This window comes from Melanerpes formicivorus, unplaced genomic scaffold (genome assembly GCF_026170545.1).
Source record: "Melanerpes formicivorus ecotype bairdi unplaced genomic scaffold, bMelFor1.0.p_v2 SCAF_13, whole genome shotgun sequence".
Taxonomy (NCBI): Eukaryota; Metazoa; Chordata; class Aves; order Piciformes; family Picidae; genus Melanerpes; species Melanerpes formicivorus.
Genome location: NW_027142365.1, coordinates 987,591 through 1,012,124, shown reverse-complemented (window position 1 = coordinate 1,012,124; position 24,534 = coordinate 987,591). Strand labels below are relative to the sequence as shown.

The 24,534-nt window shown below is 63.2% G+C and overlaps 2 protein-coding genes across 2 annotated transcripts in view; both read left to right on the top strand.

Annotated features, from left to right (window-relative positions):
* Positions 1-230: 230 nt before the first annotated feature.
* LOC137445006 (zinc finger protein 850-like) lies at positions 231-16,383 on the top strand. Its single transcript, XM_068146409.1, has 13 exons — positions 231-245; positions 502-979; positions 1,178-1,304; positions 1,820-1,927; positions 2,186-2,299; positions 3,264-4,319; positions 6,145-6,236; positions 6,477-6,978; positions 7,108-7,209; positions 8,210-8,308; positions 9,529-9,630; positions 9,766-9,879; positions 14,560-16,383. The coding sequence occupies exons 2-13, from the start codon at positions 599-601 to the stop codon at positions 15,540-15,542; spliced, it is 3,780 nt and encodes a 1,259-aa protein (XP_068002510.1). The 5' UTR covers positions 231-245; positions 502-598; the 3' UTR covers positions 15,543-16,383.
* A 4,809-nt stretch (positions 16,384-21,192) lies between these two features.
* The window catches only part of LOC137445005 (uncharacterized), a 38,378-nt gene continuing 35,036 nt past the window's right edge, over positions 21,193-24,534 (top strand). The window contains exons 1-5 of the mRNA XM_068146408.1: positions 21,193-21,429; positions 22,680-23,099; positions 23,187-23,313; positions 23,710-23,823; positions 24,373-24,483. Of these exons, the coding sequence (XP_068002509.1) occupies positions 21,202-21,429; positions 22,680-23,099; positions 23,187-23,313; positions 23,710-23,823; positions 24,373-24,483 (1,000 nt within the window). The 5' untranslated portion in view covers positions 21,193-21,201. The remainder of the gene's footprint in view (positions 21,430-22,679; positions 23,100-23,186; positions 23,314-23,709; positions 23,824-24,372; positions 24,484-24,534) is intronic.

Here is a 24,534-nt window from a genome sequence, read left to right as displayed (position 1 = left end):
TACCCCAGGCCGGGCTCTCCCCGCTGGCCGCCCGCCTGTGGCGGCGCTGGGGGGCGCGCTGGGAGGTCTCTCCCGCAGCTGGCTGCGTCCCTCCAGCCCCACGTTGGAACCGGACACCTTCCGGAGGCTGACAGCCGTCAGGCAGCGCTGCCGCCGCCAGGGGGCGCAGTGGCGAGCGGCGGAGGAAGCGACGCCCCCTGGCGGCGCGGTGCGGCCTCCGTCACTCGGTAAGGCTCCGGGGCTCGGTGAGGCTCGGGTGGGTTACTGCCGGAGTGGACGCAGAGGGGAAGGGTCCGAGGCGGCGACCGCGCAGGGGAGGGCAAACCCGGGCCGTGCGCGCCGGGGCTTCCTGCCCGGGGGAGAACCGGGCTCGCTGTGCGCTGCCCCGGACAGGGAACGGAGCACCGGGCCCGCTGTGCTGCGGCCCCAGGGCGAGCGAGGAGGCCGAGCCCGGTGTCCCGCGACTGGACCTGACCCGGTTCCCTTTCTGCCCACCCCCAGCAACGAGCAGCAGCGGTGGACGCTCGGTGGACGCCGTGCGGCAGCCCCGGAGAACAGCCAGTAGCAAGCTCGGCTCCGGGCAGAGAGAGGAGCGGGAATGGAGTCCCTGCACCCCCGGAGCTTCTGCTTCCCCGAGGCTCTCCCGGGCGCCCCGGTCAAAGCCCCGTGTCCGAGCGGCGCCAGCATCTCGCTGTGGACGGTGGTGGCGGCCGTGCAGGCGGTGGAGCGCAGCGTGGACGCCCACACCTCGAGGCTGCTCAGCCTGGAGCACCGGGCGGTGACCGCCGAGAAGAAGTACTTGGACTACGAGAAAACGGTGGTGGACTTCGGGAACCAGCTGGAGAGCAAACTGGCCGTGCTGGGCACCCTGATCCAGGAGTACGGGCAGCTCCAGCGGCGCCTGGAGAACGTGGAGAACCTCCTCAAGAACAGGAACTTCTGGATCCTGCGGCTGCCTCCTGGGGGGGAGGTCTCCAAGGTAACAGATGGCTCTTAAGGGCTGGGGGTTGGGGGGGCACAACCACCCACCTCGAGGAGCTGCTTGTGTCGCAAGGTCATCCCGAGGCAGGACTTCTTCTTCCTCTCAGTCCGTGATGGGCAGCAGCAGCGATAGACACCAGGATGTCTCCCAAGGATTTTGCCAGCTCCAGGTTCTGGATCTGTGTCTCTTTTGCAGTTGCAGGCCCTGGTGGAGAGCAAGGTCGCATCCTCCTCCCCTGAGGAGTGGGAGAGTCTGGAGAGCTGGCAGAGGGAGCTGTACACCAACGTGCTCAGAGGGAGGAACGAAGCTCTCATCTCCCTGGGTAGGTGTCCCTGGGTCCGTCAGGCATCACCACTTCCAGACCAGCAGCTCTGCTCTGGGAACTTCTTCCTCTGAGAAGTTGGCTTGGCAGAGGTGGAAGCTGCCATTTCCTAGCTGCCAAACTGTGTTAGAATCAGAATCATCTTGGTCAGAAGAGAGCTTTAAGCTCATGGAGTCCAACCCTTACCCCAGCACTGCCAGGGCACCACCAAGCCATGGCCCTCAGCAGCACATCTCCACAGCTCTGAAACCCCTCCAGGGATGGGGACTCCACCACTGCCCTGGGCAGCCTGGGCCAGGCCTTGACAGCCCTTTTGTAGAAGAAGTTGCTCCTCATGTCCAACCCAAACCTCCCCTGGGGCAACTTGTGGCCATTTGCTCTTGTCCTATCATTTGTTCCTTGTGTCGTGCCCACCAGAGCTGGCCTCAGGAGCACGGGTGAGTCTGTGCTTCCCCTTGGACACAGTGGGTGTTTTGGTGTAGCACAGGAACTGTCATATTTCTGTTCCTCCACAGATGATGCAATCTCCAAACCTGACCTCCTGGCCCAGCTTCAGAGGGTAGAAGCTCCCTGCCATGAGATTGAGACGGCTTCGAGAGAGGCTCTGGCAGAACCAAGTGCAGGCAAGAGATGAATCACTCTTTGGTGTGAGGGTGCTGGAGGCCTGTCCCAGGCTGCCCAGAGAGGTTGTGGAGTCTGCTGGTGTGGAGAGCTTCCAACCCCCCCTGGGCACTGTGCTCCTGGGCAAGCTGCTGAGGGTGAACCTTCTTTAGTGGCAGGGTGGGGCTGGATGATCTCCAGAGGTCCCTTCCAACTCCACCATGCTGGGAGTCAGGGATTTTGCTGAGATAACCACTAAAGACTTTTCCTCTTTGCCTCAGCAGCCCCCAGCTTCCCAGAGCTGAGCTCTGTGGGTGGTGTGAAGCAGGAGGCCGAGCCGTGTGTGGAGGAGCGAGAAGCCATGGAGGCTGTGGAGCTCACGGAGCTCAGTGTGGGTGAGTGCAGCTGGAGGGGTTGGGAGCCCCCAGCACTCTTGCTGTGGGAGAGTCTGTGCTAAGACATGGGAACTGAGGAGGGGCAGGTGGGCCCCTGGTGGCTATCATTGGTGTCCTGGTTTTAGAGGTGGATCCTTTTGTGCCCCCAAAGGATGGCACCACAGCAGACCACAGCCTGGGTCTTCCAGGTACAGGATTGTACCCCTGGACTGGGCACTGGTGAGGCCACACCTTGAATCCTGGGGTCAGTTTTGAGCCCCTCACTCCAAGGAGCTGGAGCAGGGTCAGAGAAGGGCAACAAAGCTGGGAAGGGTCTGGAGAGCAGGGCTGGGGAGGAGCAGCTGAGGGAGCTGGGGGTGTTGAGCCTGGAGAAGAGGAGGCTGAGGGGAGACCTTCTGCCACTCTGCAGCTCCCTGAAAGGAGGAGTGGGGATTGGTCTCTGCTCCCAAAGAACAACCTAAACTTCCCCTGGGGCCCATTGAGGCCAATTTCTGCCCCTTGAGGGCTGTCCAGGCCTGTCCCAGGCTGCCCAGGGCAGTGGTGCAGTCCCTGTCCCCAGAGGGGTTTCAGAGCTGTCGAGATGTGGTGCTGAGGGCCACGGTTCAGCAGTGCCCTGGCAGTGCTGGGTTCGTGGTTGGACTCCATGAGCTTCAACTCAGCACAGCCACAAATCTCAGTGCTTAGAAGGAAGGTGGCTGGAGATGGTTGTGGAAGTTGCTGCTCTCTGCTCTCTGGGAAAGGCAAAGCTTCCCTCTGCCCCCTGCCTGCTAGAGCCCCCTCCGAGGGAAGCGTCCCAGTGCTTCTGGGCTGTGTTGTCCCTCTTGCTGCTGCAGCTGGCTGCTGCTGTGTGACACAGCCTCCTGCTGTGCTCCCCCAGTCAGGCAGATGGTGGGGGAGGGAGTGGGGGGATGGCAGAGGCCTCCTGTGTCACCACACTGAATGTTGCCTTTGTTGCTCTCTGCAGTTCCGGTGGAGGAGGTGGTGACGTTCAAAGTGGAGCAGCAGGACACTGAGGAATGCCCCCAGAGCTCCCAGCCCCCCCTGGCTTCATCAGGAGAGTCAGAGGAGCTGCTTTTCCAGGTCCCCAGCGGGGCACTGCCCTTTGATCATCAGAACAGCTCTCCCGTGGAGCAGGGAAAGCAGAACATGAGCAGGCTGCTCTCAGCCACAGCAGGGGGAGAGGACCTCAGTGACAGCAGCGCTGTCATCTTCTGCAGGCAGAGCGGTGCCGGCAAGAGGCCTCACTGTACGGCAGGTGGGAAGGGCTTCTCTCTAAGCAAGATGTGGGCGGCTCCCCAGGAGAGCCGCAGCACACAGTGGGGCAGTGAGCACGCTGGAGATGAGCAGGGCTGCCTCCAGCAGCAGCACCCACTGCCCCATGTGGAAGGCAGGAGCCACGTGGAGCACAGGGCCCTCCTGCAGGATGTGATCCGTGTGGATGGCGAGACCTGCGTGGAGAGCAGGGCCTTCATGGAGGGCAGGACCCACACAGCAGACAGGACTCACACATCCATGGAGAGGTTCAAGCAGACCCAGAGCACAAAACCCCACGCCGGTGTCCCAGCCCTGGACGTGCCCAGCAGCCTCAGGTGCATGAAGAGCGTCGCCAGCGGCATCAGCTGCAAGGCAGGGCGCAGGCTCCACCAATGGGGCAGGACCTACAAGTGTGACAAGTGCCAGGAGTGCTTCTCCGAGAAGAAGACCCTGGTGGTGCACCAGCGTGTGCACTCGGGCCGCAGAGGAGGGGTCCTGTGGTGCCCATACTGCGGCAAGACCTTCAGCCACCCCTCCAACCTGATCCGGCACCAGCGCATCCACACCGGGGAGCGGCCCTACCCCTGCCCCGAGTGCCCCAAGCGCTTCACCCAGAAGCAGCACCTGCTCCAGCACCAGAAGATCCACCTGCGCCAGCGGAGCTGCCCGCCCGCGCCGAGCGCCAAGCAGCCCACACCGGGCACCAGGCAGCCCGCACTGGGCACCAGGCAGCCCGCGCCGGGCACCAGGCAGCCCATGCCACATGGCTTCTAGGCGGCCCTGCAGCCATGGCAGGCAGGAGGAGATGGCCTATGGGAGGTGCCACCAGGGGAGAGTTAGGATTGTCCTTGGCACCGGTGCCCATCTCTTTGGCCACAGAACCTCACGCTGCCCTCAGCCCATAGCCCGCCCAGAAGGCTCTCCCGAATAAAAGCGGTTTGGGGCTCTCTCTCCGGGGTGTGAGTCGAGCTGTCTGGGCTGCTTCTGCTGCGGCTGGGTTGGTTTGCAAGTTCTGCTTTCTCTGGAGTTTTCTCGTCTGCTCCCCTGGAGCAGGTTCTGCTGTCCAGCCTCCTGGGTGAGTCTGCGGTGCACAGAAGACTCCAGGCCACTAGACAGGTACAGGGCGAGGCCTCGCTGGCACATGCCCCCTGCAGCAAGGAGGAGCAGCCAGCTGCTTCCCAGCCCTCTCCTCACACTGCTGCAGGCCCGGTGCTGTTTCCCACAGGAAGCTAGAGCTGGAAAGCATAGTTTTTGATCACAAACCCCTGCAATCTATTGGGCTGGTGAAGAAACCAACATCCACCTGGCTCCAGCCTCCTTTCAGGGAGCAGCAGAGAGCCAGAAGGGTCTCCCCTTGGCCTCCTTTTCTCCAGGTTTAACAACCCCGGGTGCCTCAGCTGCTCCTCACCAGACCTGCCCTCCAGACCCTGTGTTGTCCTTCCCTGGCCCTGCTCCAGCTCCTCAATGTCTTTCTTGGAGTGAGAGGCCCAAAACTGACCCAAGGATTTGAGCTGTGGCCTCCCCAGTGCCCAGCCCAGGGGCACAATCCCTGCCCTGCTCCTGCTGCCCACACCACTGCTGCTCCAGGCCAGGCTGCTGGTGGCCTCCCAGGTCACCTGGGCACCCCCTGGCTCATCTTTAGGCACGGTCATTGACACCCCCAGGTCTCTGTGCACCAGGCAGTTTCCATCCACTCTGCCCCCACCCTGGAGTGCGATGTCACCCAAATTCCTTGTCACACTTCTACAAGTCTCCTGGGTGGGGAGAGGCCCTCTGCTCCTCCCAGGCTGGTGGGTTTGGGGTGGCTTTCTGCTGACCACCTTCACATTAACTGTTCTTCTCTTTGTGCTGCATTCTTGCCTTCATCCCCCTCTTCCCCTGGAGTCTGGTTGTTGTTCCTGGGCATCAACTCTCATCATACCCCAAATCATTAAGGAAAACATTCCCAGTGTTTAGCAGAGTGTCCAAACCCACGGTGCAGTTCCAGCTGCTTCCTGTTTTCAACCTCCTCCTCCTCCTCCTCCGTGTTTTCCTCATCACTAATTGGGCTTTAGAAACCCCTCTATCGCTTCCAGGTCCCAAAGTGCCTGTCGAGGGGAGGGTGCAGGTGGCTGGCTCATCCCCATGGCAACAGAAATGTTCCTCTGGCTGCTGTGGGAGGTGTTTCAGCCTGGAAACTCCTTTGGCTAAGGAAAGAGATCTCTTTCCAGGTCTGTTCTCAGCAAAGCATAGGTCAGGAACTCTGCTGTGCTGGTTTCAGAGCTGCTGAAGTTAATTAGATTCTCGCCCACAGCAGAGGGGGTGAATCTCCCGGCACCCACCCCGTGGGAGCTCACAGAGCCACACATGCTGAAGCATCTTCAGCCAGGGCTGTTCTTGGTGCCCCAGCTGTCACCTTTTCTCATGCTCATGCTACTGAGGTCTTTGATTTCCCAGCTCTCGCGTGAGTCTGCCCGTGGTGAGCCCCTCTCCGTGCAGGTGTCTGTGGCCTGAGCAGGGATCTGTGAGGGCAGAGGGGTTCATGTTCTGTCACTCCTTGCTTGGTGGCCAAAGTGGTGAGCAGTGACTGGTTCTGCTTTGCTGTGCTGAAGGAGAGTCCCCCGGCAGTTGGCATTTGATACCCAGAGGAGCCTGGGTCTCGTCCAACAAGCAGGTGACTTCCAGCGGCGTCCTGCTGACTCCAGTGAGACCGGAGCCCGCCAAGCAGGGAGCTGCTTTGTCTCCCGGGGTGATCCCTGCTCCTCCCAAGCTCTGAGCGGCCCCAGCGCCTGGTGGCTCTGAGATGATCCTGGATCCCTCCCAGCGCTCCCAGGATCTTTCCGCCCCCTGGCTCTGAGATGTTTCCGGATCGCTTCCTGGATCCCCATCCCCGCGTGGACCGCGCTGCGATCCTGCCTCCCTCCCGGCCCCGCCCCACCTCCAGGGGGCGCCGCAGTGCGTGTCACGGGCGGCGGCAGGGGGCGCTGCGGGCCCGGAGCGGCGGGGCCGGGCCGGGGCTGGGCCGGTGTCAGCGGCGGCGGGGCCGGGCTCGGTGTGGAGCGCTGGGGCCGGGCCGGGCTCGGCGGCCATGGCCGGTCCCCGTGTCGGGCAGGAGGAGGCGGTGGCGGCGCGGCTGCTCCGGCTGGAAGCCCGGCTGGCGCGGGCGGAGCGGCAGCTGCGGGCCGCGCTGGCTCTGCGGGGCCGGCTCCAGGCGCTGGAGCGGCGGCTGGAGAGCGGCGGCGGCGGCGGCGGCGCGGCCCCGCGGGCGGCGGCCAGGCGCGGCCCCGGGCGGGAGGCGGCGCGGCCCCGGGCGGCGCGGGGCCCGGTGAGCCTGGAGGACGTGTGGGTGCAGTTCGGGCAGCGCGAGTGGCGGGCACTGCGCGGCTGGCAGCGAGCCCTCAACCGCGCCGTGCTCCGCAGCAACGCACGCCCGCTCCTGCCCCCCGGTAAGGGTCTGGCGAGGCGGCCGGGTGGCTCGGGCGGGAGGTGGGCGGCGGGAGGGTCCCGACGTATCCCTCCACCCCTACCCGGGCAGCACCCCCGGGTGCCCCTCACCTACCTTCCGCCCCCCGCAGAGCCTGGCACCCCCAGACGCGATGCCCGGGCCCGCTGGGAAGATGGGAACCAGCCCTGCGAGGATGAGGATGGGAGAGGTGACCCTGTGGAGAGTGGCAGCGGTGAGTGGCTCGGGACAGGCAGGCTGTCGGGACATGGATGGCCAAAACCCCACCAGCAGGGCTCTTCTGGGGGCATCAGCGCCTCTCCAGGGTGCTCGCGGTGTTGAATGGGGTCCAGAGGTGGTTGCTGGGCATCTCAGCCCTGCCATTCTTAATGGTTGTAAACTCAGAGAGATTTAGGCTGGGTGGAAGGAAGGAGTCTTTGCCACTGAGGGTGCTAAGGCTCTGGCCCAGGTTGCCCACAGAGGTGAGAGCTGCCCCATCCCTGGCATCACTCCAGGTCACGTTGTCTGGGGCTCTGAGCTCTAGCTGCAGGAGTCCCTGCTGACTGCAGGGAGGTAGTAAAGGTCCCTTCCAAGCCAGACCCTTCCATGATTCCACCAGAACACTCCATCAAACCCCTTCTCCTCCTTTCTGGCTGCTGAGCTGCGTGCCGTGGCACCAGGCAGCCCTGCTGTCCCCCAGCAGTTGGGCCAGAGCTGCACTGCCAGGCAGGGGAGGTGACCCTGGCTCCCCCTCTGGTTGGCATGATGGAGCCATGAAGCTCATGGAGCCATCTGCTTTTCCTTATGTTTTTACCATTTTTGGCTCAGTTTCACCCCTGCCTCTCACCAGTCTGTCTCTGCTGGGTCACAAGGCACACACATGTCTCACTGAGGGGGACTGAGAGGCCATGGCAAAGAGAAGCAGACCTCCAGCAGGGGAGTTCGGCTGGCACCCTGCTGCCCCGGGACCTTGCAGAGCATCCTCTCCTTTGCTGACAGACACCACAGCAGAGTGGTCTTTCCACTTGCCTGACAACTGGGGTGTGTTGCTGGGGCTCAGACCTATGCTGAGGGGGTTATGGCAGATGTTTCAGGTCTGCTTAAGGGAGGTTGGTGAGAGAGAAGTGGAATTGAGGTGAGGTTTTCTCCAGAGCCCAGCAGTGGTGCCTGGGGTGGGATGAGGATGGAGTGAGCTTGGTGTGTGCAGCTAACCCAGCACTGGTTGCTGTTAACAGAGGACAGCATAATCCAGATTAAGCAAGAGGAAGAGTTGTGTGCTGCGGATCAGCAGGAGGAGGAGGAGGCTGGAGGAGCTCCTGAGGAGCCCTGCCCGGGTGAGTAACCACATACCTTGGAGCCAGAAGGAAACAGAGGATTAAATTCCAAGAGGTGGTTGTTGGTTGGGTTTTTTTCCACCTCCTCTCCTCTATTGCAAATGTTTCATGAAAAGCTCCCAGCTTGGGACAGGCTCTGCCAGCCCCCACGGGTGAGGGCTGCTGCTGCCTCCTTCCCTTCACAGCCATCTGGGGCATGCTGAGGCTGTGGCTGATAGCACCAAGCAGTATGGGGTAGGAAATGGTTTGTTCTCCCTTAAATCCCTTCCTTTGCCTCCTTCAGCTTGAGAGCTTGGAGCTGATGAGCTATCTAGTGCAGGAGGAGGCACTTAGTCACTTTTGGGGGCCATGGGTTAATGTGGAGGAGGCAAGGAGTGAGCTCTGTGGTTGGTGCCATGTGGTGGGGTGCAGGCAGGACTCTGCCAGCTTGTCCTGGCTGCAGGGGAATGGAATGGCTGTGGCACTCCTCAGCTCCACATCCCCTGCAGACATCCCCTGCAGGGCTGCAGCACCTCTCCTCCTGCATATCCCTGAACCCCAGCAGGGTAGGAGTTGGGAGGGACCTCTGGAGACCATCCAGTCTGACTCCCCTGCTCAAGCAGGGCACCCACAGCAGCTTGCCCTCCAGAAGACCGTTTGCCTTCTGGGCCACGAGGGCTCAGTGCTGGCTCATGGGGAACTTGCTGTCCCCCAGCACTCCCAGGTCCTTCACAGAGCTGTTTCCCATCTGGTCAACCCCTCACCTGTGCTGCAGGAGGTTGTTCCTCCCCAGGGGCAGGACCCCACACTTGCCCTTGTGGAACTTCATGAGATTCCAGAGGCTTCAGGTTGCCTTTTTCCTCCTCCCATCTCCTCCCTGGATTTTTTGGCAAGCACACTGACTGCTGCTGTGTGAGGACAGCCCAGGGACCTGTTTGGTGCCTCCTCACTTGGTGGCACCTCTTTGTGTGAGAGATAAAGTGCTCTCCTTCGTGCCTGTCAGTCCTTCCTCCTCACACAGAGCAGCAGCCCTGCCTGTGTGCTGCCCTGTGCCTTCACTTGGCTTCCAGTGCCTGCAGAACTGGGAGGTTCAGACCTTTCCTTTAGGTTCCATTAAGAACCTGGGTTTGTGGGACCTTGGCTTGGGGGAGAACAAGCCCCAAAGCACAGGCAGGCTTCACCCTTGTGAGATCCTGAGCTTGGGACATCAGGAGACCCTTGCTGTCCCTTCTCTCCTCCAGCAGAGCACACGTTTTACGAGCCTGAGGCCTCAGGCCAGCCCAAGCAAGGCCAGGAGAGCTGTGCGGAGGAGGGCCAGGAGCTCCCGAGGGACCCCGAGGCAGGTGAGGACTCCCTGGCAGAGGCTCCTGCTGTGGCAGTGATCCCTTCTGGTGTGGTGTTTGCCTTGTCCTTGTGAGCTCCCCAGTCTTCCATCTTTTGCCCCTTTCTCATCTGTGTCAAATTCTTCTCCCCAGCAGGGTTCCAGCCTTACCCAGCCCACGTTTTGTCCTGGATTAAGCAAGAGGAGGAGCCACGGTGCCCTGAGCCACGAGGCCTGGAGAGAGAGGAAACCTCTGCAGATGCAAGTGCAGGTTAGTGGTGGATTTCAGCAGAGGTTTCTGGGGCACTAAATCTAGTTTGGAGTCTTTTGAGATGCTATATTAAATGTCACAACCTTGTAAGTGAAGCCATGGAGGAGCCAGACCAAACCTCAGTCTGCTGGCTGAGAGCTGGTCACTGCAGTGTCAGCTTTGAGGTGCTGCTGGGGGCTGTGCCTGAGCTTTCTGGGTCAGATTTGGGCTTCCAGCTGACTTTGGTTGTGTCTAAACCTTGTACCAGTGGAGAGCAAGCCCTGGCTTTGCTTTCCCCAAGGAGGGAATGTCTCCTGCAGGAACAGAAGGCAGCTTTAAAGCAAAGCACTTGCAGGATGTGCTGTGTGGAGCTCTGGGTGCGCTGTGTGGAGCTCTGGATGTGCTGTGTGGAGCTCTGGATGTGCTGTGTGGAGCTCTGGATGTGCTGTGTGGAGCTCAGGATGTGCTGTGTGGAGCTCAGGATGTGCTGTGTGGAGCTCTGGGTGTGCTGTGTGGAGCTCTGTGCTGTGTGGAGCTCAGGGTGTGCTGTGTGGAGCTCTGGGTGTGCTGTGTGGAGCTCTGGGTGCGCTGTGTGGAGCTCTGGGTGTGCTGTGTGGAGCTCTGGGTGTGCTGTGTGGAGCTCTGTGCTGTGTGGAGCTCAGGGTGTGCTGTGTGGAGCTCAGGCTGTGCTGTGTGGAGCTCAGGGTGTGCTGTGTGGAGCTCAGGGTGTGCTGTGTGGAGCTCAGGGTGCGCTGTGTGGAGCTCTGTGCTGTGTGGAGCTCTGTGCTGTGTGGAGCTCAGGATGTGCTGTGTGGAGCTCTGGGTGTGCTGTGTGGAGCTCTGGGTGTGCTGTGTGGAGCTCAGGATGTGCTGTGTGGAGCTCTGGGTGTGCTGTGTGGAGCTCTGGGTGTGCTGTGTGGAGCTCTGTGCTGTGTGGAGCTCTGTGCTGTGTGGAGCTCAGGATGTGCTGTGTGGAGCTCAGGATGTGCTGTGTGGAGCTCAGGATGTGCTGTGTGGAGCTCTGGGTGCGCTGTGTGGAGCTCTGGGTGTGCTGTGTGGAGCTCTGGGTGCGCTGTGTGGAGCTCTGTGCTGTGTGGAGCTCAGGATGTGCTGTGTGGAGCTATGGGTGTGCTGTGTGGAGCTCAGGGTGTGCTGTGTGGAGCTCTGTGCTGTGTGGAGCTCAGGGTGTGCTGTGTGGAGCTCTGGGTGCGCTGTGTGGAGCTCAGGGTGTGCTGTGTGGAGCTCTGGGTGTGCTGTGTGGAGCTCTGGATGTGCTGTGTGGAGCTCAGGATGTGCTGTGTGGAGCTCAGGATGTGCTGTGTGGAGCTCAGGGTGTGCTGTGTGGAGCTCTGGGTGCGCTGTGTGGAGCTCAGGGTGCGCTGTGTGGAGCTCAGGGTGCGCTGTGTGGAGCTCAGGGTGCGCTGTGTGGAGCTCAGGGTGTGCTGTGTGGAGCTCTGGGTGTGCTGTGTGGAGCTCAGGGTGTGCTGTGTGGAGCTCTGGATGTGCTGTGTGGAGCTCAGGGTGCGCTGTGTGGAGCTCTGGATGTGCTGTGTGGAGCTCAGGATGTGCTGTGTGGAGCTCTGGGTGTGCTGTGTGGAGCTCAGGATGTGCTGTGTGGAGCTCTGGGTGTGCTGTGTGGAGCTCTGGGTGTGCTGTGTGGAGCTCTGGGTGTGCTGTGTGGAGCTCTGTGCTGTGTGGAGCTCTGGGTGTGCTGTGTGGAGCTCTGGGTGTGCTGTGTGGAGCTCTGTGCTGTGTGGAGCTCTGGGTGTGCTGTGTGGAGCTCTGGGTGTGCTGTGTGGAGCTCAGGGTGTGCTGTGTGGAGCTCTGGGTGTGCTGTGTGGAGCTCTGTGCTGTGTGGAGCTCTGGGTGTGCTGTGTGGAGCTCTGGGTGTGCTGTGTGGAGCTCTGGGTGTGCTGTGTGGAGCTCTGGGTGTGCTGTGTGGAGCTCTGGGTGTGCTGTGTGGAGCTCTGGGTGTGCTGTGTGGAGCTCTGTGCTGTGTGGAGCTCTGGGTGTGCTGTGTGGAGCTCTGGGTGTGCTGTGTGGAGCTCTGTGCTGTGTGGAGCTCTGGGTGTGCTGTGTGGAGCTCTGGGTGTGCTGTGTGGAGCTCTGTGCTGTGTGGAGCTCTGGGTGTGCTGTGTGGAGCTCAGGGTGTGCTGTGTGGAGCTCAGGCTGTGCTGTGTGGAGCTCAGGGTGCGCTGTGTGGAGCTCAGGGTGCGCTGTGTGGAGCTCAGGGTGTGCTGTGTGGAGCTCTGGGTGTGCTGTGTGGAGCTCTGGGTGTGCTGTGTGGAGCTCAGGGTGTGCTGTGTGGAGCTCAGGATGTGCTGTGTGGAGCTCAGGGTGTGCTGTGTGGAGCTCTGGGTGTGCTGTGTGGAGCTCTGGGTGTGCTGTGTGGAGCTCAGGGTGCGCTGTGTGGAGCTCAGGGTGTGCTGTGTGGAGCTCAGGATGTGCTGTGTGGAGCTCAGGGTGTGCTGTGTGGAGCTCTGGATGTGCTGTGTGGAGCTCAGGCTGTGCTGACACTCACTCAGAGGAGGGTTAGTGACCATGCAGAGCAGCACCATGCTTGAGGTGCAGTTAATGGAGGGAGATTGATGGAATTATCTTTGGCTGGAAAAGGCCTTGAAGATCATCTCTGGGTCAGGCTTCTCTGGGTGTGCAAAATGGGTGTTAATTAAATGCAGTCTCCTTGGCCACAGCCTGGGGCTGGTTGTACAGCACTGGGGGGGTAGCTGAGGAGGGGGTGCAGAGGAGTCTTTTGGGTGGGAATCAGTTGGCAGTCTGGAAGCCCTGAAACATTCCTGGCACCTGGTGAAGTTCCTGTAGAGGAGACCAAGGGGGGGAATCTCAGTGTGCATGGGGATGTGACAGGGAAGGATTTGGCCATCTAGGCCATTGCCATGATGTAAGGCTGCACCAGCTCCACCTCACTCCTGCTCCAGGAAGACCTCTTGCAGCTGCTCTGGGGGAGTTCACAGGGGGAGCTCCCCAGCCAGCCAGTCTGTTCCTGACCCTGCAGCCTGTGCTTAGGCACAGCCTGAAGTCTCTGGTGTGAGAGGACGTGCTTAGGCAGTTGCTGCAGAGCAACCTTTTCCATCCAGGCTTTAGCATGGCCTGTGGGAACATGCTTGTGTGCAGATGTGAGAGAGAAAAGAGCTCAGGAGGTTTATGCAGCACAGGTAACTTTGGGCTGGGCTGGTTGGTGCTGCTGAGAGGCCTTGTGGCCCTTCCTGATGGGAGCAGGCTGCCCTGGCTGTGGTGCAGTCCTCATCCCCCGTGGGGTTTCAAAGCCCTGGGGCTGTGGTGCTGAGGGCCGTGGCCTGGTGGTGCCCTGGCAGGGCTGGGGTGAGGGCTGGACCTGGTGATCTGTGATGCTCAGTGGAGGCTTTCTGCAGCTCCCAGATGCTGGAAGGGTCACAGATCCTGAGGGGACAGGAAAAACCCAGGCAGTGTTGCAGAGCTGAGCTGAAAAGCACTGGTGGAAATCATCAGGCAGCACTGGGGATTTGTCCCAGGAAAGAGGAATTCCAGGAGGAGGGAATTTGCAGGTCAGCAGAACAGTTGGTCCCACAGCAAACCATAGAACCACAGAGAGGTTTGGGTGGGAAGGGAGCTTCAAAGCTCACCCAGCCCCAGCCCCAGCAGCCAGCAGGGACATCCCCAGCCAGGGCAGGCTGCTCCCAGCCCCAACCAGCCTGAGCTGCACTGGTGCCAGGCATGGGGCAGCTCCCTGGGCAGCCTGGGCCAGGCTCTCACCACCCTCAGCATAGAAAATGTCTTCCTAGAGCTGTACCAACACAGCTCAGGTAACAGGTCCCATTTGGGTGGGGCTGGAAGGCCAGGCTGTGGAGACAACTCTTCAGAAGGGGCCATCCATGCTGAGCTGAGCTGGCCCCAGTGCCTCAGCTTGGCCTTCTCCAGAGCCTCACTGCAGTGCCCAGGGAGCAGCTGACACATCGAGGTGACACAGTGTCTGCTCAGGCAGGGAGCTGAGACCTCACATTTCAGACACCTGAATCAGGACATTGTGAGAGGGAATTTTTGTGTAGATTGGGGGGGAAAAAAGATTGCAAAAAGATTACTGGAGAGAGCCCAGGGCAGGCTGGGGAGCTGCTGAGGGGCCTGGAGCAGCTCTGGGAGCAGCAAAGGCTGAGAGCCCTGGGGCTGAGAGCCTGCAGCAGAGCAGCCCCAGAGGGGAGCTGAGCAATGCTCAGCAAGAGCTGAAGGAGCTGTGGGGGGCAAGAGGCTGGGGCCAGGCTCTGCTGAGTGGTGCCCAGGGACAGCACAAGGGGCAGAGGGCACAGACTGGACCCCAGGAGGTTCCCTCTGAGCAGGAGGAGAAAGTTGTTTGTTGTGAGGGTGCTGGAGGCCTGTCCCAGGCTGCCCAGAGAGGTTGTGGAGTCTCCTGGTGTGGAGAGCTTCCAACCCCCCCTGGGCATTGTGCCCCTGGGCAGTGTGCTGTGGGTGCCCTGCTGGGGCAGGGCCTGGGCTGGGGGAGCTCCAGAGCTGCCTTCCAATCCTCACCATGCTGGGATTCAGGGATCTATTCTCATGAAGGTTCTCTTTCAGTGGAACACTGCTGCTTGTTCCCTTCTCAGTAGTAAAACCTCCCACTGCACTTCTCTTGCCTGTTAGTGTGACCTGGCTGTAGGCTCTCAGGGATCCTCTTGGGAGATTCCTTAACTGGTTCTGAATTCTGTGTTTCAGTGCAGGATGAGAGCTCCAAGGCAGACCCCCCAGCAGACTGCTTTGAAAGCACAGCCTGTGAGCCAGAGCTGCCAGTACGGCCTGGAGAGAAGCTCTGCAAGGACCCTAGCCCTGGAGTGCCATGGGATGGTCAGTGGCCTTCAGAAGCGATGGCAGGCAGCAGCAGTGGGCACGGCCTCGCCGAGCCCCTGGAGTTCTTCAGCGCTGCGGAGAGCAGCCCTGGGAAGAGGCCCTGCCCCTACAGCAGGGGTGAGAGGAGCTGCAGCCAGCTGGAGCAGCTCCAGCCTCCCCTGGCAGCCCGAGAGGGGGAGACGTTCCCGGGCCCCACGTGTGAGAAGAGCCTCAGCGAGAGGGTTTTGCACCTGCTGCACCCCCAGCCCTGCGCCCCGGGGCAGAGGGAGGTGGGGCTGGGGGCTGCCGGCGCCCCCTGCGAGGGGCTGCAGCCTGTGCGCGGCCAGGCCCCCGCGGGCAGGGCCGGGCTGGCTGCCCAGGAGGGGCTGAGCGCCGAGGAGCAGCCCTCGCCGGAGGGGGAGGAGAACTTCCCGGTGGAAAACCCCTTGGGCAGCCCCTGCTGGGACCACCCCCCGGACAAAGCGGAGGGCTGCCTGCGGTGCCGGCAGCCCCGGGGCAGCCCGGCGAGCCAGCAGCAGGGCCAGGCCAGGGGCAAGTCCTACATCTGCAGCGACTGCGGGAAAAGCTTCGTCTGCCACTCGTGGCTGCTGCGGCACCAGATGACGCACACGGACGCGCGGCCCTACAAGTGCTCCGAGTGCGACAAAAGCTACCGGCGCAAGGACTACCTCCTGAACCACCAGCGGCGCCACTCGGGGCAGGGCCTCTTCCACTGCCCGCTCTGCAGGAAGAGGTTTGTGCTGCGCAGGAGCTTCCTGAAGCACCAGGAGAGCCACGTGCAGGACACGCAGCTGGGCCTGGCCGGCTGGCCCTGCGCGGAGCTCAGGGGCTCCGTCATGCACTCCATATAGCAGCGCCCAGCCGGGCGGGGGGCTCGCAGCCCCTCGGCCCTCGCCCTTGCCGGGCTGGCAGCAGGCTTCTGGCAGCAGCCCCCAGCTCTGAGGCGCACCCTGGGTGGGAGGCTGCCCGACAGCCATCCTGAGCCCCCTCCCAGGTAAAGGGAGAAGGTGAGGAGGTTGTTCTCCCCTGCAGAGCTGTGTGATGGCTCTCAGCGGTGCCTGGGGCTGTTGGGGATGTGGTGGAGCTTTGGAGGAAGGTCTGTGGCACTCGGCAAGGAATCCACATGAGAAAGAAGTCATCCACACATGGAACAAACTCTGGTGCTTCAAGCTGGAGAAGGTCTGAACTGTCATGCCTGTGCTGCTGAGAGCTGGTGGGCAGGGCTCAGAGAGGAGCCACTGATTGTCCACTCACGGGAAAAACGGCTCCAGGAACCCCCTCTGGGTGTGCAGTGCTTCCAGAAAGGAAGTGTTGAGCCGGTGGCTGTTTGGGAAAAGCCTCTTCAGGAGGAGGGGAAGCAGGGCCTGAGAGGCAGCCTGTGGGGCTTTTGGGCTGCCACAGCCTGAGGAGGGGTTCCTGAAGTCTGGGATTGTAAGGTGAGCCTGGAATGTGGTTTTCATTTTGCATAGCCTTAAAAGTTGTGTTGCACTTAGCTTCACCACCTCGTCCTGGGGCTCCTGCCTCGGCTCAGTGTTCCAAATCCTGTGAAATCGCAGCCTTTGGAGAGCTCCCTCCAGGTTCCCTGCCAGAAAACTGTGGTTTTGCTCAGAGTCGGTGTCCTGCACGCTGCTGAGAGCAGGGCAGGTGGTGACACTGCAAGGAGATGGTTCATTGAGTAATAAAGCAGTTTGGGCAGAGGATCTGTCACCTTTGGGTGCTGTTGAGCCTCGTGCAGAGCCAGCGCGGAAGCAGCAGGCAGTGGCTGTCAGGCAAGAGCCCTTTGGGCTCCCTGGCGGTCAGAGAGTTGTGACACGTGGTTGGACAGCCCTCTCTGTGTTTCTGAAGATCTCTTCTGGTTCTGGTTGGCTTGTTTTAAATTAGAGTCGTTGGAGAGGTGCAGCAGGTTACTGGAGGGGGAGAAGAGCCAGGCTGGAGCAAGAGGAGGAGCTCCAGGGCCGCACCTCCCGGGTGCCCTTTTCCCACGGCAGAGCTTGGCTGTGGAAGTGAGGGGCGGTGGAACGGAACCGGAGACCTGCCGCAGCGACTCCGTGGGAAGCGCTGGGTTCTGCCCAGCCTGGGCCGGGGCTCGGCCCCGGGCTCCGCTCCCCTCCCGCCAAGGGGAGCCTGCCGGGGGCGGCACGGCCGGGCCGGGGTGCTTTGTGGCAGCGCATCGCTCCTCTCGCGTCCCTCCTCAGGTTCCCGGGAGGCCCTCCCCGCCGCGGGTGCTCCGTGGGGAAGCTCTGGGCCCGCGCTCCCGCGCTGGCCTGGCCGCGGCCGGGCCCCGCTGCAGCCCGGCCCCGCTCCGCCGTTGCTATGACAACCAGAAGGCGCGGGCTCGTATTCCCCACCTCCTCATGGCGTCACACTCGCCTCCTCCAATCAAGCGCCCTGATCTAGCCTTCGCTGGCCAATGGAAATCAACCTAACCCTCCTGGTGGAGGCCGCGCCACAGGTGCCCGTGGTGATTGGCTGCGGTGGAGAAGTGTGCGCTTATGGAAGGGCGGGGCCAAGTGGCAGTCGACCAATAGCGAGAAAGGGTGGGCAGGCTCGCTCCACTCGATTGGCTGCTGCCCGGGCGAAAGGCGGGACGTGGCGCTGCGGCGGAAGATGGCGGCGCGGCAGGGCCGGTGAGCGGCTCCGAGGCCCGGGGCACTGGGCGTGCACAAGCGCCCGGGACCTCTCCTCAGGGACGCCGCACCTCGGAGGCCCCGGGCAGCAAGGGCCGGGGAGGCCGCTGTCAAACTGCCGTGCCCCGGGCGCCGGAATGGCTCTTGCAGCCCACCGGGGCACGGTGTGCGGTCTCCAGCGCTGCCCCAGCGCTGCCCCAGCGCTGCAGGGGAGGTCTCAGCAGAGCACAGCAGAGGGGTAGAATCCCCTCCCTGCCCCTGCTGCCCACCCTGCAGAACAGGCTGGGGCTGGGCTGGCAGCGCTGGGTGCTAGCTCATGTCCAGCTTCTCACCCCCCAGCATCCCTAAGCCCTCCAGGGGGCTGCTCTGCAGCCCTTCATCCCCAGCCTGGATTTGTGCTTGGGGTTGCCCCTGCCCAGGTGCAGGACCCCGCACTCGGCCTTGTTGAACCTCGGGAGATTGCCGTGGCTCCACTTCTGCAGCCTGTCCAGGTGGCTCAGGATGGATCCTGTCCCTCAAGTGTGTTGCCTGCCCCCTCAGCTTGGTGCTGCCTGCAAACGTGCTGAGAGTGCCTCGGTGTCCCTGTCCAGGTCATTGATGGAGACATTAACTGCTGGTCCCAGCAGGGACCTCTGAGGGACACCACTTGTCACTCATCTCCATCTGGACCTGGAACCATTCACCACCCCCCTCTGAGTGTGACCCTCCAACCAGTTCCTTACCACCGAGCACTCTGGCTGTCAGATCCAACCCTCTCCAGTTTAGATAGAGAAGGATCTCGTTGGAATTGTGTCAGAGGCCTTCCAGAAGTCTAGGGAGGAAACCTCAAGAGCTCTTCCACCGATGATGTCGCTTCAGCATGGAAAGCCACACGACTGGTCAGGAAGGACTTGCCCTCACTGAAGCCAATGCTGGCTGTCTCCTATCACCTCCCTGTCCTCTGTGTGCCTCAGCAGAGGCCCTAGCAGGAGGTCTGTGGAGCAGAAGTTACTTTAAACCTGCAGAGTCATGACCCATTGAGCTGGTTTGAGGGATTTCTGCCTTCAGCAGCAGATGAGGCCAAGGCAGTGGGAAGCAGAAGAGAGGATGGCTCTCTTGAGGAAGGAGAACCAGAGGAATTCAGAGTTCCTGTTTCATCAGCAAGCCCCTGAGGGGGAAAGGCTCCTTCTGTGCACAGAATGCCTGGGGAGTGTTAAGCTGGAAGCTGGTCTTGTGAAGCAGCCTCACACCAAAGGGTCTCTGGTGTCCTCAGACATCTGCACAAGCTGTGGGGAGAGCTTTGGCCACCAGGTAGACTTGATCCCCCACCAGAGAACTCAGAGTGGGGACAGGCCCCACAAGTGCACCCAGTGTGTGGCAATAGTGTCATGGAAAGAGCCAGGCTCACCACTCACTTGAGAAGTCACCAGTTCATGTGTGACCCCTGTCCCAGAAGCTGTCCTGGGCTCTTTCCACCCTGTTATGACCAAATCTTTCCTTGTCCAGAGAGAATGGCTCATACTTAAGTGTGACCTGGCTGGTCTGGAGCCTTGGGTGGAGAGGAATCTCATGAAGTCCAACCAGGGCAAGTGTGGGGTCCTGCCCCTGAGAAGGAATAGTGCCCTGCACCAGTAGAGGTAAGGGGATGTCCTGCTGGGAAGCAGCTCCAGGGAGAAGGGCCTGGGGGTGCTGGGGGACACCATGCTCACCGTAAGCCAGCAACCTGCCCCTATGGCCCAGGAGGCCAACGGTGTCCAGGGGGCATGAAGCAGAGTGTGGGCAGCAGGTTGAGGGAGGCTGCTGCCAAGGTCTGGAGGGTCCCTCTGTGAGGCCAGGCTGAGAGTTGAGGTTGTGCAGCCTAGAGAAGAGAAGGCTCCAGGGAGACCTTTGGTGGCCTTTCAGTGCTTCAAGAAAGCTGGGGCCAGAGTTTTGAGCAGGGCCTGATGTGACAGGGCAAGGGCTGATGGTTTGAGCTGAGAGAGCAAGATTCAGACTGGAGAGAAGGGAGAAGTGTTTGGCACTGAGGGTGGTAGATGAGATCAGCTTTAAAGGTTCTTTCCCACCCAAACCACTGCAAGGTCCTCTACAGAGAATCTCCAACCTCTGTATTCCTTTATTCAAAGCTTTAGGTCTTGTTTCATCCACAAGCATGAAGCTCTCCCTGCTCTGTGTCACCGTGCCAGGGGCAGCAGTGACAAAAGCCCCCTCTGAACAGCAGAAGCAAGACCAGGATGCTGCACCTGAGCCCCAGCACCCCTGTTTGGGCTCCAAGTGAGCCCCAGCACCGCAGGGATGCTGCTGAATCCCAGCTCCTCAGGGATCCAGGTGAATCCCAGCACCCCTCAGGTCCAGATGGTTTCCAGCACCTCAGATCCAGGGGAATCCCAGCACATCTGGGTGGGATCCAGGTGGGCCCCAGCTGCCCTGGGGTGGGGATGGAGCAGGCAGTGCTGGGCAGGGGGCAGCTCTGTGCACCCACACAGGCTCAGTTTTCATGTTGCCTCTCCCTTTCCCATCCCCTCCCCGGTGGGAATGAGCCCTGCCCCGAGCTGCCGCCCCAGCTTTGGGCTGCCCCCGTGGGGCTCCCGCAGCCCCCCGGCAGCTGCCACCTTTGGGGTCCCAGGGGACGCCGCCAGCCCCTGGGACCTGCTGGGCGCCAACTGCCCCGGCCCGGCCCCGAGGGCTGCCGGACACCGCCGGGGCGCTGGGCCGTGGGGACCGGGGCGGATTCACGGGAGCAGAGCCTCCAGCGGAATGTCCGCTCGGCCTTCCGCCGCGCCGCCCGGTAACACTCCCGGTCCCGGTCCCGGTCCCGGTCCCGCTGCCGCAGCCTGGGTCGCGCTCCGGCGGCGCCGCCTGAGCCGAGCCTGGGTGCGGGGAGGTGCAGGCGGAGCCGTGGCGAACTCCTTGGGCTCCCCCCGGCACCAGCACCGTATCGGTAGGACCGAAGGGTCCCGGGGTGGCGGTGAGACCCCCCCAAGCCCTGACTCCTTCCTGTGCAGGACTGGGACCCGCAGGTAGCCAGCAGGGCCGCGGGGCTGAGTGGCACCGCGGGGGCTTGGGACACCCCCTGGGCTCGGGGCTGGTGACACTGGGGCTGGGGGCTGATGCTGGTGCCAGGGCCTGGGCTCGGTGCTGAGACTGATGGTGATGCTGGTGCCCATGATGCCAGTGTCAGTGCCAGGGCTTGGTGCTGGTGGCAATGCCGATGCCAGTGCCACCCCTGGTGCTGATGCTGCCGACCGGTACTGCTGCCTGTGCCAGTGCCACAATTGGTGCTGGTACCAATGGCCATGCTGATGCTAGTGCCAATGTCTGTGCCAGGGCCATTGTGTCAGGGCCATTGTGCCAGTGCCAATACCAGTTCTGACACTGCTAATGGGCTTGTTACTGGTGCCGGTGCCCACACCGGTGCTGCTGGTGCCGATGGTCATGCTGAGACCAGCCCCAGTGCCTGTGCCAGTGCTGGGCTGATGCTGGTGCCAGTGCTGGTGCCAGTGCTGATGCGGGTGCCCGTGCTAGGTCGATCCTGATGCCAGTGCTGGCACCGATGCCCATGCCCGTGCTAGGTCGATCCTGGTGTCCGTTCTGGGCTGGTAGCAGTGCCCATGCCAGGCTGCCCCTAATCTCATCCCAGTGCCGACGCCAGTGCCGATGCCCGTGGCCGTGCCCGGTGGCAGCTGGGTCGTGGCTGCCGCTGGCGGGGAGCTGCCGGTGGCGGGGCATCGGCAAAGCCGGTGGCGGGGCTGCCGGTGGCGGTGTCCGGTCGCTGCCGGTGCCGCGGCGGGGCGGTGCCGGTGCCGTGGCGGGGCGGCCGGGCTGCCGGTGCCGGTAGGCGGCACTGCTCCGCGCTCCGCGCTCCGCCGCTCCCCCCGCCTGCCGCCGCCGAGCCCGGAGGAGGCGGATGCAATTCCCCGGCTGCCCCTGGCTCCTCGGCGGGGCGGCGGGGCCCGGCCCGCAGCGCGCAGCTACCGACAGCGGCCCCGCTCCCGCTCCCGGTCCCAGCCCCGGCGCTGCGGAGGGCGGCAGCGCGGCCCCGCTCCGCTCCGCGCTCTCCCCGCCGCGGCCCGGCCCCAGCCACCGGGGCCCGGCCCAGCACCGCGGGGCCATGGCCGAGTGGGCGCCCGCCCAGGTAAGCGCGGCCCGGCCAGGCCCGGGGGGGGGGACACCGGGACCGGTAACCGGAGGCGGAGCCGCCCCGCCCGCCGCTCCCCGCCGCCGCCCCGGGCCGGCCCGTGCGCCCCGGCCGGGACCTCCCGCGGTGCCCCTGCCCCCCCCCGGCACCCTCCGACCGGGACCCCCGGAGACCCTCTGCGCCCTCCATCCCCGAGCTGCCCCGGGGGGACTTGACCTGCGACGTCCCTGCGTCCCCGGGCTGGCACCGGGCACCGCTGAGCCGGGATGTCCCGGTGCCCCCGGCGTGTCCCCTCGTCCCCGAGATGTGACCGGGCACTACTGACCCAGGATGCCCCCATGGCCCTTGGATGTGGCTGGGCACCGCTGACCTGGGATGTCCTGGTGCCCCCAGGATGTCCCTGTGCCGTCAGGATGTGACCAGGCAGTGCTGCCCCGGGATGGCCACAGTGCCCCTGGCACGGCCCCAGGCACCTCTGCCCCGGGATGGCCGCAGTGCCCCTGGGGTGTGCCCAGGCTCCGCTGCCCTGGCGTGTCCCTGTGTCCCCACGGTGCTCTGTGCAGGCTCCAGCCCTGGGCTGCACTGGGCACCTATGATGCAGACTGGCCCTGTGTGTGCCCAGGATGTCCCCAGGGCCCCCTCGTGCAGGTGCCCTGTGCCCCCAGCTGCTCCCTACCCACGTGGCCCCACCCCATCCTGCTGGTGGGGTCCTACAAGGGGTAGGGGGTATGGGGTGCCAAGGTGGGGGTTGCCCCCATGGCGTGGTCACCTGCCTGCTGCTGGGCAGTGTCTTCCAGAGGACAGTGATCAGCACTGGCCCCGTGGCCACCATGCCTGCACCACAATTCCTCCCCAGTCCAGCATGTCCTGCCCAGTGGCACTGCTGGACCCTCTTCATCCTGGTCATGCCCTTGGGCCTGTGGCACTCACCTGCCTTGTCCCCTTCAGGAGCTCAGAGTGGGCACCAGCAGCTCCTTCCTTGTCTGGGCAGCACCAACTGTCCCAGGGGCCAGATGCTGCCAGGCCGAGTAGCTGGCATGGGGTGGGCACGGTGGTGGTGCTGAGAGGGTGGTTCCTCAGTGGTACCCGGGGCTGGGAGGACTATGGGCATCACACCTGGGCATCCCTGGCGTGGGGTGGCAGGTGGCGATGGCGGCCAAAGGCTCTCAGATCAGGGCGAGTGGCACTTGCCACAGGGGCTCTGGGCATGCCCCAGAGTGGGTGACCCTGGGCTGCCTCCCACCCAGGCGCTCCCCACGGTTCAGGTGCAGGAGTGGAACGTGGAGGCCCCGCACCTGATGCCGCTGCAGCCGCCGCTGCTGCCCGAGCGCGCACACGTGCGGGAGGCACAGCTCCACTCCGCCGAGGCCTCGCTCTGGACCGTGGTGGCCACGGTGCAGGCCATGGAGAGGAAGATCGACCTGCTGGCCACACGCCTGCTCAGCCTGGAGGGGCGATCCGGCACGGCCGAGAAGAAGCTCCTGGACTGCGAGAAGACAGCCATGGAGTTCGGGAACCAGCTGGAGAGCAAGTGGGCAGTGCTGGGCACCCTGATCCAGGAGTACGGGCTGCTGCAGCGGCGCCTGGAGAACGTGGAGAACCTCCTCAAGAACAGGAACTTCTGGGTGCTGCGGCTGCCCCCCGGCCCCCGCGGTGAGGTCCCCAAGGTAATGACTCCCAGGGGGGCCGGGGGGCTTGCAGGGGGAGCCTCGGCTCCCCGGGGAGGCTGAGCTGCCAGGGGCCTGTCCCCGCAGGTGCCGGTGACGTTCGTTGACATCGCTGTCTACTTCTCGGCGGAGGAGTGGAAGAACCTGGAGGAGTGGCAGAAGGAGCTGTACAATAACCTGGTGAAGGAGAACTACGAGTCCTTGATCTCCCTGGGTAAAGAGCCCTTTCGCCCTCTCCCTGGTGGCATGGGCCGATGGCTGCACCTCCCCGTCCGTGCCCTGCTCCCCCGTGGGCGGGTGGCGGTGGCCCACACTGTGGCCCTGGGACCTCCTGTTCCGGAGGGAACCCTGCGTGGCTCGTGCCACGGGGTGCGACGTGCTGTGCCGGTGCTGCCGCGTGGGGCAGCCGGTGCCACCTGGCCGCAGGGAGCACGTCCTTGTCTCCCAAAAGCCGCGGCCTGAGCGTCTGTGCCGATCTCCAGCTTGCAGGTCCTGCTGAATTTCAGCAGGTTCTCCTCCAGGGTTGATGCCAGGGTCTGGCAGCCCCTGGGTGCTGGGGAGGGATGTGTGGGCACAGCACTGGTGCCAGCTGTGCTGTCTCCCTTTGCAGATGGTGCCCTCTCCAGAAGCGAGGTGCAGCCCCGCAGCGAGCGTGGGGAGGGCCCCTGTGTCCCCGAGCAGAGGGAGCTGGAGCAGAGGGAGCTGCCACCGGACACCTGTGCGGGTGAGGCACTGGGTGGGCACCAGTGCAGTGCTGGGTGCCCCCCTCCCCACTGCCATGCTGTGTTTTCCCCACCCTTCTGTTCCCCAGCTCAGGCATATCCTTGTGCCTTCCCCAGTACTCTGAGCCCCCTCCCAGGGCCCAGTTTTGGGGTTATATGACTAGGGCCCACCACAAATGACCCCAGAAAGGCCCCTGGTGTGCTGGGGCTCTTGGGCAGCTGTTGCTGGAAGGTCTGTGTGTCCCTCCTGCCACCATGCCGTGTCAGAGCCCATGGGCTGTGCCATGCTCACCCATCCCCAAGGGCTGTGCTATGCTCACCTGTCCCCAGGAGCTGTGCTTCAGTCCCCCAGGGCTGTGCCGTGGTTGCCTCATCCCCTCGGGCTGTTCCAGGGTCACACATCCCCACAGCTGCCCTGGGGGTGTTTGATGCTCCACAACTGCTGCGGGACAGGGGTGTCCCCCGCGGCTGCCACACCCCGCGGCGAGCTGGCCGTGGGCTGTGCCAGGCGGCCACATCCTGGCCCTGACCAAGCCTCTCCCCACGAGCAGAGTCGCTGATCTCCACCTCCGACATCCTGTCCCGCATCAAGCAGGAGGTGGCCTTCGTGGGGGAGCAGCAGTTTGCGGAGGAGCGGGCACTGCCAGCTGACCCCTGCGCAGGTGAGCTGTGCCACACTCCTGCCCGCCGCCTCCCGGTGCGGCGCGGCCCCG

Excerpts from the sequence above, each read along its gene's own strand:
- LOC137445006 (XM_068146409.1), top strand. The coding sequence starts at position 599 with ATGGAGTCCCTGCACCCCCGGAGCTTCTGCTTCCCCGAGGCTCTCCCG. Across the intron at positions 1,928-2,185 it reads TCTGGCAGAACCAAGTGCAG|CAGCCCCCAGCTTCCCAGAG; the intron begins GCAAGAGATGAA and ends TCTTTGCCTCAG. Across the intron at positions 2,300-3,263 it reads GCTCACGGAGCTCAGTGTGG|TTCCGGTGGAGGAGGTGGTG; the intron begins GTGAGTGCAGCT and ends TGCTCTCTGCAG.